The sequence below is a fragment of the Oncorhynchus keta genome, chromosome 29, assembly GCF_023373465.1.
Source record: "Oncorhynchus keta strain PuntledgeMale-10-30-2019 chromosome 29, Oket_V2, whole genome shotgun sequence".
NCBI classification, from domain to species: Eukaryota; Metazoa; Chordata; class Actinopteri; order Salmoniformes; family Salmonidae; genus Oncorhynchus; species Oncorhynchus keta.
Window position 1 is genome coordinate 25,814,008 of NC_068449.1, and position 19,326 is coordinate 25,833,333.

Here is a 19,326-nt window from a genome sequence, read left to right on the forward strand (position 1 = left end):
ACATAGCTGTGTTAAGCTAAACATCAGTTCTGTCTCCTGTAGTTAGGTGGTCTGGACATCAAAATCCCTCCAAAATGAGTGTTTATTTTCATACTCAGAACAGTTGCACGTGCGAGTTGTATATTTTGTTTTAAAAACAAGTATCATTTAAATCTAAACGACCGTTGTTTATTTTCGAATTAGAACAGTGGAGAAACTTTACTTCAGTTATTTGACTGCCTCCACCTAAGAACAGCCACAACCATGGAGAAAATGTAAGTGAAAAACAGTTTGTTCATTTTAAAATGACATACCTAGCTAAGACATGTTAGTAAATTAACACATCTAGTTAAATGCAATTTAGCAACCTTTCATCGTTAGCTTGGTTCGACAACAAATGTAATATTGCTTTTCCCAAGTACACTATTAGCTTGGTTCGACAACAAACGTAATATTGCTTTTCCCAAGTACACTATTCGGCAACTTCACTGTGCAAAACTTCTCAATGTTATGGGGGGAGCAATCAAGACGCCGTTCATTAGTTAGCTAGCTAGATAACATTAGCTAAAGTCAGGCAATGAACAATCACGGCAACGAACGTGTTAGCAAACTTTGACCCGCCATAAACGTAGCTACTTGGAACTAACTCGAGTAACGTTACTGTATAAAAGCGAAGTAAAGATCCTATTCGAAGTGATTTATATGTCGAAAGGTTCATGATGCAGCCTTGTTAGCTAACTTACTTGCTGTTCACATGCTCTTGCAGATCGCACATGTGGATTTGTTAGATACCACTGAGACTGACCAGACGAGACTTCGGTTCATTCGCAGTAAATCCCCTGAATCGTGCAATGAATGAGGCAATTCAGGTGGTATATAAATCTGCGAAAAGACGCACACGCGGTGCTTTTTAAATGCTCTTCAACAGCTGAGCTGTGCAGGCTCAAGTTGATGGCGTTTAGGATTTCGTAAAAAGGCAGAACAAGCAATTTAGTGAATCATAATTGACTTTCAGCCTTTTTCACATGGCAGCCCTATATTTGTTAATGAATCCCTAGGAATTGCAAACAGTTTGAGCAAATAATAGTTAGTTAGGTCTATTTACATGCGCCAAAGAAGGTCTGTTCATAGCTTTTGGGACAACATCTGTGTATTGAGTGGACTGACACCACTCAGGGAATCCAACCAACACACTGACTCTCGATGTGGTGTCCCAAAGCCAGTCAGTTCATATAATTTTACATGGGATAAAAACAGAATCGTTGAGGCCACGAGGGGGGGGTGCAGTTTTAGCAGGGGCAGCGCCAGGGCCAGATTAAGAAAGCATTAAACAGATATATTACATTTACATAAGTATTCAGACCCTTTACTCAGTACTTTGTTGAAGCACCTTTGGCAGCGATTACAGCATTGAGTCTTCATGGGTATGACGCTACAAGCTTGGCACACCCGTATTTTGGGATTTTCTCCCATTCTTCACTGCAGATCCTCAAGCTCTGTCTGGTTGGATGGGGAGCGTCACTGCACAGCTATTTTCAGGTCTCTCCAGAGATGTTCGATGGGGTTCAAGTCCGGACTCTGGCTGGGCCACTCAAGGACATTCAGAGACTTCCCGACGTCCCGGTCATTCTCCTGTTGGAAGGTCCTGAGCGCTCTGGTGCAGGTTTTCATCAAGGATCTCTCTGTACTTCTCTGTTAATCATTTCCTCAATCCTGACTAGTCTCCCAGTCCCTGCCTCTGAAAAACATCCCCACAGCATGATGCTGCCACCATCATGCTTCACCGTAGGGATGGTGCCAGGTTTCCTCCAGATGTGACACTTGGCAAACTCCAAGCAGGCTGTCATGTGCCTTTTACTGTGGAGTGGCTTCCGTCTGCCACTCTACCATAAAAGCCTGATTGGTAGAGTGCTGCAGAGATGGTTGTCCTTCTGGAAGGTTCTCGATGGTCAGAGTGACCATCAGGTTCTTGATCACCTCCCTGACCAAGGCCTTTCTCCCCTGACTGTTCAGTTTGGCCAGGCAGCTAGCACAAGAAAGTGTCTTGGTGGTTCGAAACTTCTTCCATTTAAGAATGTTGGAGGCCACTGTGTTCTTGGGGACCTTCAATGCTGCAGAAATGTTTTGGTACCCTTCCCCAGATCTGTGACAATCCTGTCTTGGCGCTCTACAGACAATTCCTTTGACCTCATGGCTTGGTTTTTGCTCTGACATGCACTGTCAACTGTGGGACCTTATAAAGACCGGTGTGTGCCTTTCCAAATCATGTTGAATCAATTCAATTTACCACAGGTGGACTCCAATCAAGTTGTAGAAACATCTCAAGGATGATCAATGGAAACAGGATGCACCTCAGCTCAATTTCAAGTCTCATAACAAAGGGTCTGAATACTTATGTAAATAAGGTATCTGTTTTTTTGTTTCAATACATTTCAAAAAAATTCTAAAGCTTGTTTTTGCTGTGTCATTATGGGGTATTGTGTGTAGATTGCTGAGGATTTAAACATGTAAAATCTATTTTAGATTAAGTCTGTAACGTAACAAAATATGGGAAAAGTCAAGGGGTCTGAATACTTTCCGAATGCACTGTATATTATTATGCAGTAAAAACGTTTTTTTCTTCAATAATCAGTTACCCAATCAAGGCAGGGCCAGTTGCCCAATCATGGCAGGCCCCCATCTGAAGATTAGCAGAGCTGCAGCAGCAGGCTGTCTAAACTCATTGTGAGCGGGCTCCTGAATCTTCCTGTGGTTGGCAGTTGCTGTAAAAAGATATATATATATATATATATTACATATAATATATACTGTATATATATAATATATATACACACATATATATATAATACATATAATACATACTGTATATATAATATATATACACATATATATATATATATATATATATATATATATGCAAATATATACACACATATAATATAATGTATATATTATATATATATATATATTTATAGTACATATAATATATATATATATATATTACATATAATATATACTATATATAATATATACACACACATATATATATATATACATACATACACATATATACATATATATATACACATATTTACACATATATATTACATATAATATATATACATATATATATACACACATATTTCTGTATATACATACATATTACTGTACACATTTCCTTTATTTTATTTTAGCTGCCTCTTGGGCCCTTCAGTCCCGGTAAGTCCCTGCATTAACCTGGCCTTGAGCAGTGCCATTGAGAGCTTCCACCATGCTTATTAATTTTAAAGTAGTCAACTGGGTGGGGATTCATATGGGTTGTAACCTCAATGGCACTGCCCATGCTGTCACAGACGCCCTCATGCCATAGATATGAAGATAAAGCCCTCTATTTTTAAAAATCACATTTTTACATTGTTATATCATATGTATAACCGTAAAAGGTCCAATGCAGACATGTTTTATCTCAAAATTAAATCATTTCTGGATAACAATGGTCAAAAAGAAGAAGAAAAAATGTCTTCTTAGCAAAGAGCAATTTCTCAAGCAAGAATTTCACTAGGACTGTCTGGGAGTGGTCTGAGTGGGGAGGGGCTAGGTTACTGGCAGAGAGGTTTGGAACTCTCTTTCTTATTGGTCCCTTAACTCATTTACCGCCTGGTGATGTCATCTCACCAAAAACAGGCTGAAATTTCAGGTGGTCGTTTCAAACAGCTCTTACACTAAAAGGGCATTATCATCATTTTCACACTTTCACATTATCCCAACCTCATAGTATGGAAATATATATTTAAACAGAGGAAAATCACAATTTTGACTGCACTGGGCCTTTAAACCTCTTAGATGTAAAGTACCCTGTTTTGGGGACCTGCGTGGTCCTGGTACCGGTTCCAACTGACATTTTTTGCTTATAAATCATTATGTGGACACCATAGATTGAGCAGTAGCCCTGATTCTCATGGACACATGTCTCTTCTGCCTGTATGAAGCAAGATGTGAAATCTGACACCACTTGAAGCTGGGATGTCCCTCCTACAATTTAATTCACTCTTCCGACTGTCCATCAACTCCTGGCTGAACCCTAGGTCACAGCCACTAACAATGCATATGTCTGGAATCCTTACATCGTAATGAGATGTTCACAGCGATGGGGGCAGACGTTTTGATCAAGAGAGACCTTCAGAAGATATGCACATTTTCTCTAACAGTAAATAGACTAATGTATTTTAACAGTTATAAGGAAGGTTAAATCTTATAGTTAGTCATTTTAGAAATTGATTATACTATATTTAGACAAATATAATTCATTTAAAGTCTTATTCATTAAGTTTTGTTGAATAGGAAATACATCATATAAAATATTTCATATTTTTATCATATTTGTACTGTGTACCTGAGTTTGTGTCCTCAAAAGTGACTACACCTCAGCAATGTATAAAAAAAAATGTCAACCTTTCTTGGAGTATGCATATTACTTTTTGGGATTAAGTAGATTACATTTTCGATTACATGTAGTTGCATATAAAAGGTTTCAAGAGAAAAGTGTGAAGGCGAAGGTAAGGGAACATCTAAAAACTGCAATCCGGTATTAGTACCAGTAGGTATTAGATGGAGCTTCCTGGCCCCACCCACCTGTGGGTAAAACAATCTGTGGTTACCCAGATAACTAAATTGGCTCACAGCAAAAACTTTCAAATGCAGTTTTCTTTTTGTTTGCTTGTTTTAACCAATTACAAACTACATTCAAGAAAAGTACATGTCTAAATATGACTTTTCAACATTGCTTGCTCCCTAGAATACTCACTACTTAGAAAAACGTAATACTGTAGGGCTTCTCTCATGCCCTTTTCTTGACAATGCTAGCAGCCATGTGAGTGAGAGTGCTAGCTAGTTACCAACTTGATTATAAAGCTACAAGTAGTGGGGAGTTACAAACGGACTAAACTAAACAAGTTAAATGTCTTACCTGTGATTAAACGTTTCAACATGCATAGCTAGCTATGTGTAGCCTACTTGGACACCTGATCCCAACATTTCCCAGTCTTCCACACAGAATAACCCGTAGATTGAATAACACAGCAGCATTTCGGAATGTTTTGTTATTTATGTATAACTATAAATATACTACTAAGTTGCCTGTTTTAAATTGGGGGTCAATTGGAAAGAACGTTTGTTTTGTGGGCGCAGTCGAGGGGGATTCCTTATTTTTTACATTAATATCAACTCGGAGTATAGCCTATAGTGTTCGACCAATAGAATGAATGGAATACAAACACTGACCAATGGGAGCCGAGTTCGCCGACTATAAAGAACCATCTCCAAGACCATTTTCCTCTACTTGAGAACCAAATAACGTTGGTGATTGCGCGTCACGGTCGGAAAAATAGGGATCTTTGTGTCTTCCCCTAGTAGTAGTGACCAGCCTCCGCAGCAGGTAGGACCCCTATTTCTACTCACTCATGGATGATCAGAATTGCATCAGTCGTTTTAACCCCAAATCAGCACATTAGTGACTCATTAGCAAATACTTTTTTAAACGTTTTTAGCAGAGGCTAGATTTAAAAGGATATCATTCATATATTTTACATATTTCGGGGAAATATCGATAATAGACCACGCAAAAAAGTAATATCTGTAGCCGTGATCGAGCAGGAGACCTCATTATGTTGATGTTCTTGCTCTAGTCTAGTGTGCCGCACCTGTTATTATCTCGCATAGCCTACCCTACTTTATTGTTCTGAACGACTTGCATTTAACAAGCAAAATACCACTCTAGACTAGAGCTCTGTGAAATAGTTACTTGGCTTGGAATGACACTGCTGCGCAATCTTTAGCATTTGACTTGCATTCCATCACTCCGCCTCTAGAGTAAGGGGATCTGTTTTATTTTAGCAACTTTCTGTCGATATTTTCCTCTAGCCTATATAATCGTGACTGTCTTTCGGTGCATTCGCTTACTACACAATGCGCATATTGATCCATGCAGTCGCATAATAAAAACCAACTATTTGACAGTTATGTTGTACTATTTAAGCTCACATTCACCCGTTTTTCCCCCACTCCGTGTTGCGTCCAGGGATCAGCCATGCCTTTCGGAAACACCCACAACGTGCTAAAGCTGAAGTATGCTTCTAGTGAGGAGTACCCAGATCTCAGCCAGCACAACAATCATATGGCCAAGATCTTGACCCCTGCCATCTACGAGCGTCTAAGGAGCAAACAAACGCCCAGTGGATTTACATTGGATGATGTCATTCAAACCGGGATTGATAACCCAGGTAAAGACTCATGCAGCGTTCAACCATCAAGCCATGTGTTCTGCCTCTTCAAAGTGCGTTTAGTGAGGGCGTCCAGTACAGAGATGTTCACAAGTCTTTGAGGTAAAGGTCAAGCCATTGCCAACAGGGACTTTCTGCATGCTGTGGGTTATCAAATCAAATATATTTGTCACTAGTTCCGACAATGCAGTAATAACCAACGAGTTATCTAACCTAACAATTCCAAAACTACTACCTTATACACACACACACGTGTAAAGGGATAAAGAATATGTACATAAAGATATGAATGAGTGATGGTACAGAACGGCATAGGTCTATAAACCTTGTAAATAATTCCCTACATTATTTTTGGGGACAATTAAATACATTTAAAGTTAGTTGCCAAACACTGTCATAATTATATAATTTACAGCATATTTAAATGACACGATTTAACATACACGCTAGTTCACTTGCTTGTTTTAACAAGCTTTACTTAAGATTAACGTTTGCTTGTTCCTGTCGTTTAACTACATAGCAATCGCATACACAATGTCCGCTCAATCAAAAGGACAAAGTGCGAATATGAGTAACTACTATTCTCCCATTGAAATTGATACGGCCTTGTCTGCATATTTTTTTGCAGAACACTGATGTTCTAGAACACTTTTCAGCCCTCTGTATCAAACTACTTTCTGTTCCAATGCCGCCTGTTCCATGCTCTGACAGAGTGCAAAACAAACGTATCCCAGTACTGACTTTCATTGTTCACGAGTCTCATCTAGAGGTCAAGTCTCAAGTCAATTGATCATGAGTCTAAGTCAAGTCGCAAGTCTTTTTCTTTGTGACTCGAGTCTGACTCACTCGAGTTTCCATCTTTGATCCAGTATCACACTCTAGGGAGGCGCTCATACACTTTTGTTCTGCACAGTGACCTTGTTGATGGATTGTGTAACTCTATACGAGTCTGTAATCAATAGGAAGAAGGATGCGTCTTTTCCATTGGCCTGCGTCCATACCAAATGCTCAAAGCACAATGGTTCAATGATTCGTTTGCCTTTCAAATTCTGCTGAGAATAATGCTTGTTGGTCTAGCATACCATAATGTAATACAGGCACTATGATTGATTGTCACTGCAATAAGTGACAATCTGGTGACTCCATATAAACTAAAATGGTATAGTCCAACCCTTTTTGAGGGGAACTAGGCGCTGAGTAGATAGTCCAAATGCATTTAAGCATAGCAGGTGGCTTACCCTGTAGAATGTGTGTGTTATTGTTCAGCAATGATAAAATGGCTAAACTGACCATCAAGAGGCTGTCACCTGAGGAGGAGTTCCCTGACCTAAGCCAGCACAACAACCACATGGCCAAGGTCTTAACCCAGGACATGTACACCAAACTCCGAGACCGTGCCACCCCCAACGGCTTCACCATAGATGGTGTCATTCAGACGGGGATTGATAATCCTGGTAAAACGAACCCATCCTGAGTCTGACTCCGCCTTTGGAGTCTGATGAAATGCTATCTATTATTTATTGAGGTTGTTAATGTTTGTCATGCTCTACAATTTGTCTCCTAATTGACTCCCCTGTTTGTTTTTTACCCCAGGCCATCCCTTCATCATGACTGTGGGATGTGTGGCTGGAGATGAGGAGACGTACGAGGTCTTCAAGGAGCTGCTGGATCCCATCATTGAGGACAGACATGGAGGATACAAGCCTACAGACAAGCACAAGACTGACCTCAACCCAGACAACCTGAAGGTACTGCCCTCAAAATGGGTACCTGGTTGACTGTGGTATAAGGCAAATGTTCAACTGTGTACCCTGCAGGAAACTAGACCAGTGTTGTCAGGTTACAGGTAACTCTAGGATAACTTTGTTTTCCTTTTTTTTTTTACAGGGTGGAGATGACCTGGACCCCAACTATGTCATCAGCTCCCGTGTCCGAACAGGCAGGAGCATCCGTGGGTTCTGCCTGCCCCCACACTGCAGCCGTGGAGAGCGAAGGGGTGTTGAGAAAATGTCAGTCGAAGGTACTTACCTCAACCCACCCAAAAGTCTATCAAGATGGACTGAACATATTTTCAAAATGTTTTTACCCAATAAATTGCGAAGATGGGAAGTGTAGAAACAATGTCTTGAGGGGTTGGGATGGTGTGTTTAATGCATGGTAGAATTGTAGACAGATGGAACTAGAATTGTTTGAACTGTGGGGTGGAGCGGTGCAGAGATTTGCAATCCAGTACTGCAGTAGGGTCTGGGGCTCTGAGTGGATGCCAGCCTAGAATGATGCCAGTTCCCTCTTGCAACATTACTGTGCCCTCTAGTGGTGAACTATGTGAATTGATATGTCTGTTGCTGACAAAAGATGACTTCAGACCAAGGGTAATCATAGACCTGGAGTATTTATTTAAAAAACATATTTGTACACTTATCTATTTTTCCACAGAGGTAGTGCAGGGGATCTGTGAGTGAAAAAATATAAAAATGTATAAAAAGTGGGAAACTATTCAATGTTTTTATGAATTTTACTAGCAACAAGACTAGACCCATTTTGAATTACATACCTACAATGGAAGAGGTAAATCATCTCTCTAATGATTAACTTTATTTCTCAACTCCTAATAGTGCAAATTGCATTCAATGGAGTATCTGACATAGGCTTTGACTGGTAATCACAGGTGCTTTTTTTTTCATGGCAAGTGCTGCTGGTAAGCGTTCTTGAATTGTTAATCATTTTGCACATGGTAAACCTTTGTTTAAACAGTTGCTAATAGCGACCGTGTTTGGCGTAGAGCTGGCACAATTGTGGTATACTCTTAATATATACATTTTAGGAGAAGGGGGGATTCCAACTTTATATACAAGTGTGGATATCTAGTTGACCTAATTAATTTCCAAACGTTCTAATTTGTCAGACATTGGTTTTTGAGAAAGGAGTGTCACCAAAGCTGCGTTGTATGATTTGGGTAAACTTATGTTGTATTTGAAAGGGGGATACCGAATCAGTTGTACAACTGAAATGTGTCTTCTGCATTTATGCATGTCTAAATGATGCATACAAGCTCAAAACACTTGGAACAAAAATTACAAAAATTACAATTATTACTATCTATGGTCATTTGCATGACAACCGTTACCCAAATGTCAGTTGTCACAGCCCTAGTTGGAGTTACCTTTCTAGCTAATGTTAGTTGACACTACTTCCAATTATAATGTGGGGATGTCAAAATAATAACACTAATCTACCAAACCTTTACATTTTAAAATGTTGATTTATACTTGTCCTTCCCATTATTATTCACCGGATGACAAGGCGTGGGGTGAAAGAAACACATTTTAACATGATCTGGGTCCCTGGACAAGGAAACGTTGACTACCTCTGCTATAGACTGCAGATCACTGTCTGGACATATTTATATACATTGAATTGATCCTTTCTTCCTTGAGGTAATTTCTGGTTGTAACACAACCAGATTGAAAGCCATGTAATGAAGACTGCACATTCACTCATCCAGTAACCTCCTACAGAGCCAATGTATCTGACATATCTGATTTTGTTCCTCTGCAGCTCTGGACTCCCTGTCCGGTGACCTGAAGGGGAAGTACTATGCCCTGAAGAACATGACTGATGCTGAGCAGCAGCAGCTAATTGATGACCACTTTCTGTTTGACAAGCCTGTGTCTCCTCTGCTGCTGGCCTCTGGCATGGCCCGGGACTGGCCTGATGGCAGGGGTATCTGGTGAGAGGACAGGGTTTTTCAGTCTCACACTTCTAGGTTTCCTCAGAGGTATTACAATCTGGTTTTGTTCTAACTCACCAGTCTCTTGCTTTCTCACTTCTCCAACCTTACTTTATTCAAGTAAATGACTGCTGGAAGGGAATGGTAAATTCTCAAATGTCCTCTTAACTAGATGTACCTTAATCTCTGCTAAGTCAGAGGGTAAATGTTCATAATAGTTTATATGTTGGTGGTGGCATAAGCCATTGTCCATGACCTTGTAAGAGGACCATATAACATCTATTTATTCTAATCGGTCAAGGCACAATGATACCAAGACCTTTCTGGTCTGGGTCAATGAGGAGGACCACCTGCGTGTCATCTCCATGCAGAAGGGTGGCAACATGAAGGAGGTGTTCAACCGTTTCTGCACTGGCCTCACAAAGGTGAGAGTGAATATCTGAGGAATACCTTCAAGGTTTTGAGAATTTAAAGAAGGATCATTTGCTGTTGCCATGTTAAAAATGCTCTGTGTAAAAACATGCTGCCAATGATCAATCGATGGTGTTTATTACTTTCCTTGTTAAAATTTGACACTGTCTCTTCCTCAGATTGAAACCCTGTTTAAAGATAAGGGCACTTCATTCATGTGGAATGAGCACTTGGGCTACGTTCTCACCTGCCCATCCAACCTGGGCACAGGGCTACGTGCTGGAGTCCACGTCAAGATCCCCAACATGAGCAAGCATGCCAAATTTGAGGAAGTGCTCAAGAGGCTACGGCTCCAGAAACGTGGAACCGGTAAAACATCTATCCATCACAGAACCAGATATCTACTTTTGTTTGCTGTTGCGCAGGTTAACTTACAAGCACATTAAGGTGGTAGTTCTAGCGTTAAAGCTGTAATTTCTCGAAGGAGTATTGTAGCTGTTAAGTCCATCTTCTGACGTCTCCATTCCAGGTGGGGTGGACACCGCAGCTGTGGGTGGCACCTTCGACATCTCCAACGCAGACCGCCTGGGCTTCTCTGAGGTGGAGCTGGTGCAAATGGTTGTGGACGGCGTCAAGCTGCTGGTTGAGATGGAGAAGAAGCTGGAGAAGGGACAGTCTATTGATGACCTCATGCCTGCCCAGAAGTGACACTCTTGATTGCCTCCCCCTTGTCATCTGAATGTGACATCCTGGAATGCACTCTGTTATAAACAGCACTTACACTCTAATACAAGACACTCTCATTGAAAGGGGACATCTGAAAATAAAAATGGTTTCTTCCATGTTTGATTCTATTTCTTTCCCCAATTGTGATGTTGCACATCCTCATTTGGAACTAAAATATACTGAGTCAAGTTGACAATTTTATTGACACTGGTGTTCTTACCTAATGAACATTTACATAAATTCCACCTAAAATCAAACAATATATAAATCAAACTGAGTATAACAATGTGTAGCTGTCTTGAAAGATATATTATTTACACAAAACAATGGTAACTTTAATGAAATAAATAAAGACAAAGCTTTGTCCATTTTCACAGCATGACCAACTATATTCAATTTGTTATGGTCTAACATGACCAGAATATATACTGTAGCTATTAGTAATTCAGTGATTATTGTATAGCGGAATGCTTTTGGCATTTTATCATTCAATACATACTGTATTTTTGTGGAGAAAAAAAAATCATTGTACAGCTTAAATACTTTCCAGACAGTTTTGCCCTTTCGTTCATAGCTTTAACTCGTTGGCGACTTTGGATGCAATGTTTTTAAAAGTGATGGATGAGCCTGATATCCTCTTGAATCTCACGCCATTGAGGGAGAGGCGGGGAAGCTTGCACACCTCCATCTCCCATTGGACAAGGTTCTCAGCATGTCCATCACCATGGACACAGAGCAGCAGGAAACACTCTTGCTGTTCATAATCGCAGTTGTTGGCGTTGAGCACCTTGCGTATCTCTTCCATGATGTCGCAAGGCTCCATGGAGCTGGTGGTCCTCATACTCCAAGTGAATCTGAGGGAGCGGGGTTTACCGTCTTTACTTTCCCCTTTCTGATCCCCAGGTACATTGCGACTGATAAGAGGGAGAAAAAGAAGTTTAATTATCTAAAGCTCTGCATTTTCCCCTAGGTTTAGTCATTGTCAGGTTTAGTCATCTGTTTATGGCTCGGTATCATGAATAGACAAACTAATACAAGGTGTTGATCAAATTAGCAAAGCATACAGTAAACAGATGGTCATGCAGCACACTAGGAGGAGCACACCACTCGAGGAAACCACAATAACCACACCCTTCATCACAGAGACCACTTCCATGGGGAGAAGGACCTATGGATAGACAGATGGGACTACTGGTTGACTGACAGAATGGAGAACAGAGCTGGGAGTGAAATGATATCAAGCCTGTCACAGAAATATCAGGTTGCGAAAGCAACAACATACACCTCACCTTGAGCCCTCAAATCTCCCGTTTCTCTCAAACTCGGTTGAGACTCTGACAGTTGTAGAGGAAGCAGAGCAAGATTAGGAAAAAGAGAAAAAACACATGTGGACTTCCAAAGAGAGTATTTTGTCATTTCAAGGATGAGAGATATATAACATACAGTGAGCTCCAAAAGTATTGGGACATTGACACATTTGTTGTTTTGGCTCTGTACTCCAGCACTTTGGATTTGAAATGACACAATGACTAATTTGAAGGTATTTTCATCCATATCGGGTGAACCGTTTAGTAATTACAGCACGTTTTGTACATAGTCCTCCCCACCCCATTATCGGGGACTAAAAGTATTGGAACAAATTCACTTATTTATATTAAAGTAGTAAATAGTTCATTGTTCCCAAATTCACAACACGCAAAAGCTTGACTCGATGCATTTGGTGTTTGTTTTGGTTGTGTTTCAGATGATTTTGTACCCAATAGAAATGAATTGTAAATAATGTATTGTGTGTCATTTTGGAGTCACTTTTATTGTAAATAAGAATATGTTTTAAAACACTTCGACATTCATGTGGATTCATTATTATTCACAATTAATTTAGGATTATCCGTAATCATGTCAGCATCCACATTGGTGTAGAAGTATTTAGAAACAAGAAAGCCACCACCAAATATCTATAACCTCGATATGGAAGTGTTGACATGAACCCTGTGCAGAATCAATGGGAAAAGAGACTTTGAACTGGTCACACTGATCAGTCTCGCCGGTGATCAAACTAACAACAAGTGCTTCAACAGACCACATAGAACAAGGGGATACAGGAATGGAAATGTGTTGAGTGACGGTATGACAGCTTGGATACGTTTCTTGACATGACGAGATTCACCCAAACAAGACAAAAACAAAACCATACAGTGGAACTACAGTCCACACACCCACACGTCTAATACACACATTGTGTATTAGGGTCAGTGCATGCAGACTGGGGCTGTTGTGGGAGCTCTCATGCAGTCTATTCTCGAGGTTGACAGACAGCAGGACAGAGGTCCTCTAGACATCCTCTAACATGTCCCATGTTTCTTCCCTCTATGTGACACTGGTTATATTTAGAGGAGAGGGGGTTGGCTTGAAAGACAATTAGGCAAGCAGTTACAGGGCCATTGTCGGACTGCATACCATGTCCACAGACCCTAATGAGTTTTGTGCTGCAGACATGCAGACTAGCTCTGAAATGAGTCTACAGGAGGGTAGAGAAAGTTTGATTCCTGGAGGGTTTAGTTAGTGGGCAAGATAGAAGCCTCTAGCCAGTGGGATGAGGGACAAGAGAAGTACTGAGACTGTATCTGGGGCTGGGAGTGTCACATACACATTCTAGAGAGAAGGGAATGTGACCATGTAACCATGTTGTATATGAGTTTGTTCTCTCCACACAGAACTCTGACATACAAAGTTGAGCCTAACTCTTGTGGGGACATAAGGGTTGAAATGATCCCTTACTTTAGGTCTCCATCTGCGACTTCCTATAACTTTCGATATCTTCCGCTCTTGAAAAGCGTGTATTTTTTACGGATACATGAAAAGAGAGTAAGAAAAAATGACATGATCACAGGCCGATAATGCCAGGATGACGAGGAAGAGGAAGGGGAAAAGAGAAGAGGAGAGATGAGTGGACAGAAGACTTACTAAGAGTCTTTGCTCCCTGGGAAGAAGGGATGGCAGGCCCTGATTTGGCCGTCTGCCGTTTGGCCGGGTCAATACTGACCCTGAGGGGAGGAAGAGCAGTGAAAGGTCCAAGGTTAAAGGGCACAGAAAGGTCAGGGAGACATTGGCACACAGCAATACAAAAGTGAGGAGAAGTGTGAAGGGAGGGCAAAGCGCATTGCCTACTACTGAGACAAGAGACTCCCTGCTAAGACTTCCTTCCTTATACTTCAACCAATCGTTTCTAAGATGCTGTTACTCTGTGCAGAAATAAGAATCACTCGACAGAGAAATGAAATGAGTGACAAGGACATGGTGAAGGAAGAAAGATGGGAGGGTTGCAAATGTGACGGAACTTCCTGAGATGTAGAACTCCTGGTCGCCACTTGATCTCAGTGTGCCACTAAAGGCCTTTTCACACTGCATTGTTCTTAGCCCCAGGCTAAGGCTGGCCCTGGGCTATCTTAACCTGTGTTCACACAAGCATTTGTTCACCTAGGGATATTGGGCTAAGCTTCAGCCCTGGGCTAAGGATTCACACTGGCTAAAGGGGTCTACACAGAATATGCAAATGTAGCCGACGGAGCGTAACGCAGTGTTGAAATGTTGTTTTACATCACAAAAGGGGCAGTGCTACATGGAAATTGTAACACGCCATATCATTCCTTCCAAAACCGTGGGTGCAGTGTTGTGTGAAGTGCTTGACTTGGAATGAAATAAGTGCCAGGTACCAGTACTGTTTATATTAAGGTGCAGGAGCTCCACAATACTTTCAACCTAATATTTTATAAGAGGAACAGGAGCTCAAGCAGTAGAACGTTTTAGGTGCCAGTCCTCAGCTCCAGTGAGCTCCTGCACAAATCAAGCACTGGTTGTGTAGGCAATGAAGCTTGCTTGGTTCCTTGAACTATAGCCTAAAGGTCCCTCAAACTCAACTCGACCTCGAAGCCAGTTCCACTGCATTTTTTCATTGTTCCCCTCTAACCAGGGACTGATTTAGACCTGTTACACCAGGTGTGTGCAATTAATTATCAGGTAGAGCAGAAAACCAGCAAGCTCCGCACTTTGTATGGTAAGAGTTGAGTACCCTTGCTATAGGCTATGCATCAAAGTAGCCTATTTTACATTAAGAAAATAATAATCTCAGTGACTGTAAAAAAAAAAAAAAAAATTTAAACATTGGAGCCTTTTTAGAATCCCACCCAAAATGTATTTTGTTTAGATGTAATAACTAGGGACTCCAGGCTACTGTTAAAAACGAGGGGTGTAAAGTACTTAAGTAAAAATACTTTAAAGTACTACTTAAGTAGTGTTTTGGGGTATCTGTACTTTACTATTTAGATTTTGACTACTTTTACTTCACTACATTCATTCCTAAAGACAACAATGTACTTTTTACTCCATATATTTTCCCGGACACCCAAAAGTACTTACATTTTGAATGCTTAGCAGGACAGGAAATGTGTCCAATTCACACATGCTTTGTTTGTAAATTATGTCTGAGTGCTGGAGTGTGCCCCTGGCTATCCGTAAATTTAAAAATATATATATTTTTTAAATGGTGCTGTCTGGTTTGCTTAATATAAGGAATTGGAAATGATTTAGACTTTTATGTTTGATACTTAAGTATATTTTAGCAATTACATTTACTTTTGATAGTATGGTGTATTTAAAACCAAATACTTTTAGACTTTTACTCAAGTAGTATTTTACTGGGTGACTTTCACTTGAGTCATTTTCTATTAAGGTATTTTACTTTTACTGAATACTCAAGTATTACAATTGGGTACTTTTTCCAACACTGGTAAAAACAGCTGTGAGATATATGCGTTTTCTCCACAACCAAAACATGACATTCTATTTTAGTTGATATGGGATTGAATATATTCAAGCAGCATATCAAACTGGGATAATGTTCTAGATCACATGGTCAAGTATAAGAATATTTGCCGGATATTTTAACTATAAATCTGATTATAAGGGAAGCTAAGAAAAACTAGCTCGCTTGCTATGTTTTTAGCTGCCAGCTTGCTACTACCAGCAAGGGAAGGAGACTCTTCCTTGTTTTCACTAAATAAAAAAATGAAAAAGATTATACATTGTCATCGCCCCCTTGTGAATACGAGTGGGACCGGCGAGGACCGGCGAGGATATTGTGTTACCAAAAGGTGTCCGCTATTCCAAAATCCCACATTGTAAATGAGAACTTGTTCTCAACTTGCCTACCTGGTTAAATAAAGGTGAAATTTTTAAAAATGCACGTAGGTAGATCAACAGAGTGGAGCTTGTGGTAACCTTAACCTTGATGTCTGGCTGTCTGACCTCAAAAACAATGTTTCCCTCATACAGATCCTATTAAATTACTAGAGGGGCTATATCATAAACCCTCAAAGTTCCATAATGGCACCAAAATGTCAGCCATCTTGGTCAGGGAGAAATCCAAAACCACTCATTTACTTACGCAGGAAAATAAAAGGCATGTGATGTATCAGAATTTAATGTCATGGAATAATTATAGTCAATTGAAAATATTGTCATATAATTATAATCTGAGACATTTTCTGTATAAACAGCCTCTAAAACATATATAGACAGACCATAAATGTCTCAGATTCTATTTTCTTGGAAAACCGTGAGCGCTATTATATGACAAAATATCAGTACTTGTTGCATTTACAACTTGTCCAAGTCCTATCAACTGTTTGCGCCAGTGTATGGCTGCTGATGGAATGCATTGTCTGAATGTTTGCATATTGGCAGTTAATTAGAAAAATGTATGGAATAATTATTCTAAAACTGTCTGCCTAGGTAGCTAACACACATACAGCGCAGATCAATTCTTCACATTCATTGTTTTACACAATATCTTATCACAACCCTGGCAAACCATGGTTGACCAACTCCCTTGACTAACATGGCTGACCTTTGGACCATCATAAGAAGGTTCATTCTAGTATTCTAAATAAATCAAATCAAATGTATTTATATAGCCCTTCGTACATCAGCTGATATCTCAAAGTGCTGTACAGAAACCCAGCCTAAAACCCCAAACAGCAAGCAATGCAGGTGTAGAAGCACGGTGGCTAGGAAAAACTCCCTAGAAATAGTATTCTCAATTCTATTCTGTACTGTTGAAATGTGATCTTGCCCGGTACAGAGAATGCTGTGCATAGACGAGACACATTTTTCTGATCCAGGCAAAAATAATGCAACAATATCATTAATCTAATTAAATGTCAATAGAAAAGCTATGAAAACAGTCGAAAATTTGGACGCACCTAATCATTCATGGGTTTTTCATTTATACTATTTTCTACATCAAATAAACAATATATTTAGATTTGTTTTACACTTCTTTAGTTATAACATAATTCCATATGTGTTGTTTCATAGTTTGTCTTCACTATTAGTCTACAATGTAGAAAATAGTAAAACAAATTAAAAACCCTGGAACGAGTAGATGTGTCCAAACCTTTGACTGGTACTGCATATATACAGTATATTATGGAATGCATTGACATTATGGATGGTATGTGGATAGAATATTTAGTATATCTGTAGAATATGTAGGATAGAATGGTATATACTGTATTCGGCAAAGGTTGAATATGATGCAGTTGACCAGAATACAGTATAAACAGCGGCTTGCGAAAGTATTCACCCCCTTGGCATTTTTCCTATTTTGTTGCCATACAACCTGGAATTAAAATGTATTTTTGTGGGGTTTGTATCATTTCATTTACACAACATGCCTACCACTTTGAAGATCTAAAATATTTTTAAAATTGTGAAACAAACAAGAAATAAGACAAAACAAACTGAAAACTTGAGCGTGCATAACTATCCCCCCCCTCCCCCCTCCCGAAGTCAATTTTGTAGAGGCACCTTTTGCTGCAAGCCCCTTGGGGTATGTCTCTATAAGCTTTGCACATCTAGCCACTGGGATTTTTGCCCATTCTTCAAGGTAAAACTGCTCCAGCTCCTTCAAGTTCGATGGGTTTCACTGGTGAACAGCAATCTTTAAGTCATACCACAGACTCTCAATTGGATTGACTAGGCCTTTAAATGTTTCCCCTTAAACCACTCGAGTGTTGCTTTAGCAGTATGCTTAGGGTCATTGTCCTTCTGGAAGGTCAATCTCCGTCCCAGTCTCAAATCTCTGGAAGACTGAAACAGGTTTCCCTCAAGAATGTCCCTGTATTTAGCGGCATCCATCATTCTTTCAATTTTGACCAGTTTCCCAGTCCCTGACAATGAAAAACACCCCCACAGCAGGACGCTGCCACCACCATGCTTCACTGTCGGGATGGTATTCTCAGGGTGATGAGAGGTGTTGAGTTTGCGCCAGACATAGCGTTTTCCTTGATGGCCAAAAAGCTCCATTTTAGTCTCATCTGATCAAGGTACCTTCTTCCATATGTTTTGGGAGTCTACCACATGCCTTTTAACAAACACCTGACAGGCCGCCCCTGTCAGGTGTTGCTTTTTTTTCTTTAAGCAATGTCTTTTTTCTGACCACTCTTCAGTAAAGCCCAGCTCTGTGGAGTGTACGGCTTAAAGTGGTCCTATGGACAGATACTCCAATCTCCGCTGTGGAGCTTTTCAGCTCCTTCAGGGTTATCTTTGGTCTCTTTGTTGCCTCTCTGATTAATGCCATCCTTGCCTGGTCCGTGAATTTTGGTGGGCGGCCCTCCCGGCAGGTTTGTTGTGGTGCCATATTCTTTCTTTTTTTAAATAATGGATTTTAAAATGGTGCTCAGTGGGATGTTCAAAGTTTCGGAGATTTGTTTTATAACCCAACTCTGATCTGAACTTCTCCACAACTTTGTCCCTGACCTGTTTGGAGAGCTCCTTGGCCTTCATGGTGCCACTTGTTTGGTGGCGCCCCTTTCTTATTGGTGTTGCAGACTCTGGGGCCTTTCAGAACAGGTGTATATATACACTGAGATCATGTGACAGATCATGTGACACTTCGATTGCACACAGGTGGACTTTATTTAACTAATTATGTGACTTCTGAAGGTAATTGGTTGCACCAGATCTTATTTAGGGGCTTCATAGCAAAGGGGGTGAATACATATGCACGCACCACTTTATTTATTTTTTATTTCAACAAATAATTTTTTAATATTCACTTCACCAATTTGGACTATTTTGTGTATGTCCATTACATAAAATCCAAATAAAAATCTATTTAAATTACAGATTGTAATGCAACAA

The 19,326-nt window shown here is 40.1% G+C and overlaps 2 protein-coding genes across 23 annotated transcripts in view; one reads left to right on the top strand and one right to left on the bottom strand.

Moving 5' to 3' along the window:
- Positions 1–228: 228 nt before the first annotated feature.
- ckba (creatine kinase, brain a) lies at positions 229–11,240 on the top strand. 2 transcript variants are annotated; one of them, XM_035743074.2, is made up of 8 exons: positions 229–254; positions 7,524–7,711; positions 7,851–8,005; positions 8,145–8,277; positions 9,816–9,987; positions 10,289–10,412; positions 10,578–10,767; positions 10,928–11,240. In XM_035743074.2, the coding sequence occupies exons 1-8, from the start codon at positions 244–246 to the stop codon at positions 11,104–11,106; spliced, it is 1,152 nt and encodes a 383-aa protein (XP_035598967.1). In that variant the 5' UTR covers positions 229–243; the 3' UTR covers positions 11,107–11,240. The 2 variants fall into 2 exon arrangements, with proteins under 2 accessions (XP_035598967.1, XP_035598968.1); XM_035743075.2 differs by lacking the exons at positions 229–254; positions 7,524–7,711 and adding exons at positions 5,287–5,413; positions 6,056–6,257.
- A 68-nt stretch (positions 11,241–11,308) lies between these two features.
- LOC118362598 (MAP/microtubule affinity-regulating kinase 3-like) overlaps positions 11,309–19,326 on the bottom strand; it is a 32,815-nt gene continuing 24,797 nt past the window's right edge. For 9 of the 21 annotated variants that reach the window (XM_035743056.2, XM_035743054.2, XM_035743061.2 and 6 more), the window contains 2 exons: positions 12,414–12,458; positions 11,309–12,038 (listed from right to left, as the gene is read on the bottom strand). In XM_035743056.2, coding sequence (XP_035598949.1) covers positions 11,693–12,038; positions 12,414–12,458 — 391 coding nt within the window. In that variant the 3' untranslated portion in view covers positions 11,309–11,692. Of the gene's footprint in view, positions 14,169–19,326 lie in introns of all 21 variants that reach the window. The other 12 variants (XM_035743062.2, XM_035743065.2, XM_035743055.2 and 9 more) reach the window with 5 other exon arrangements.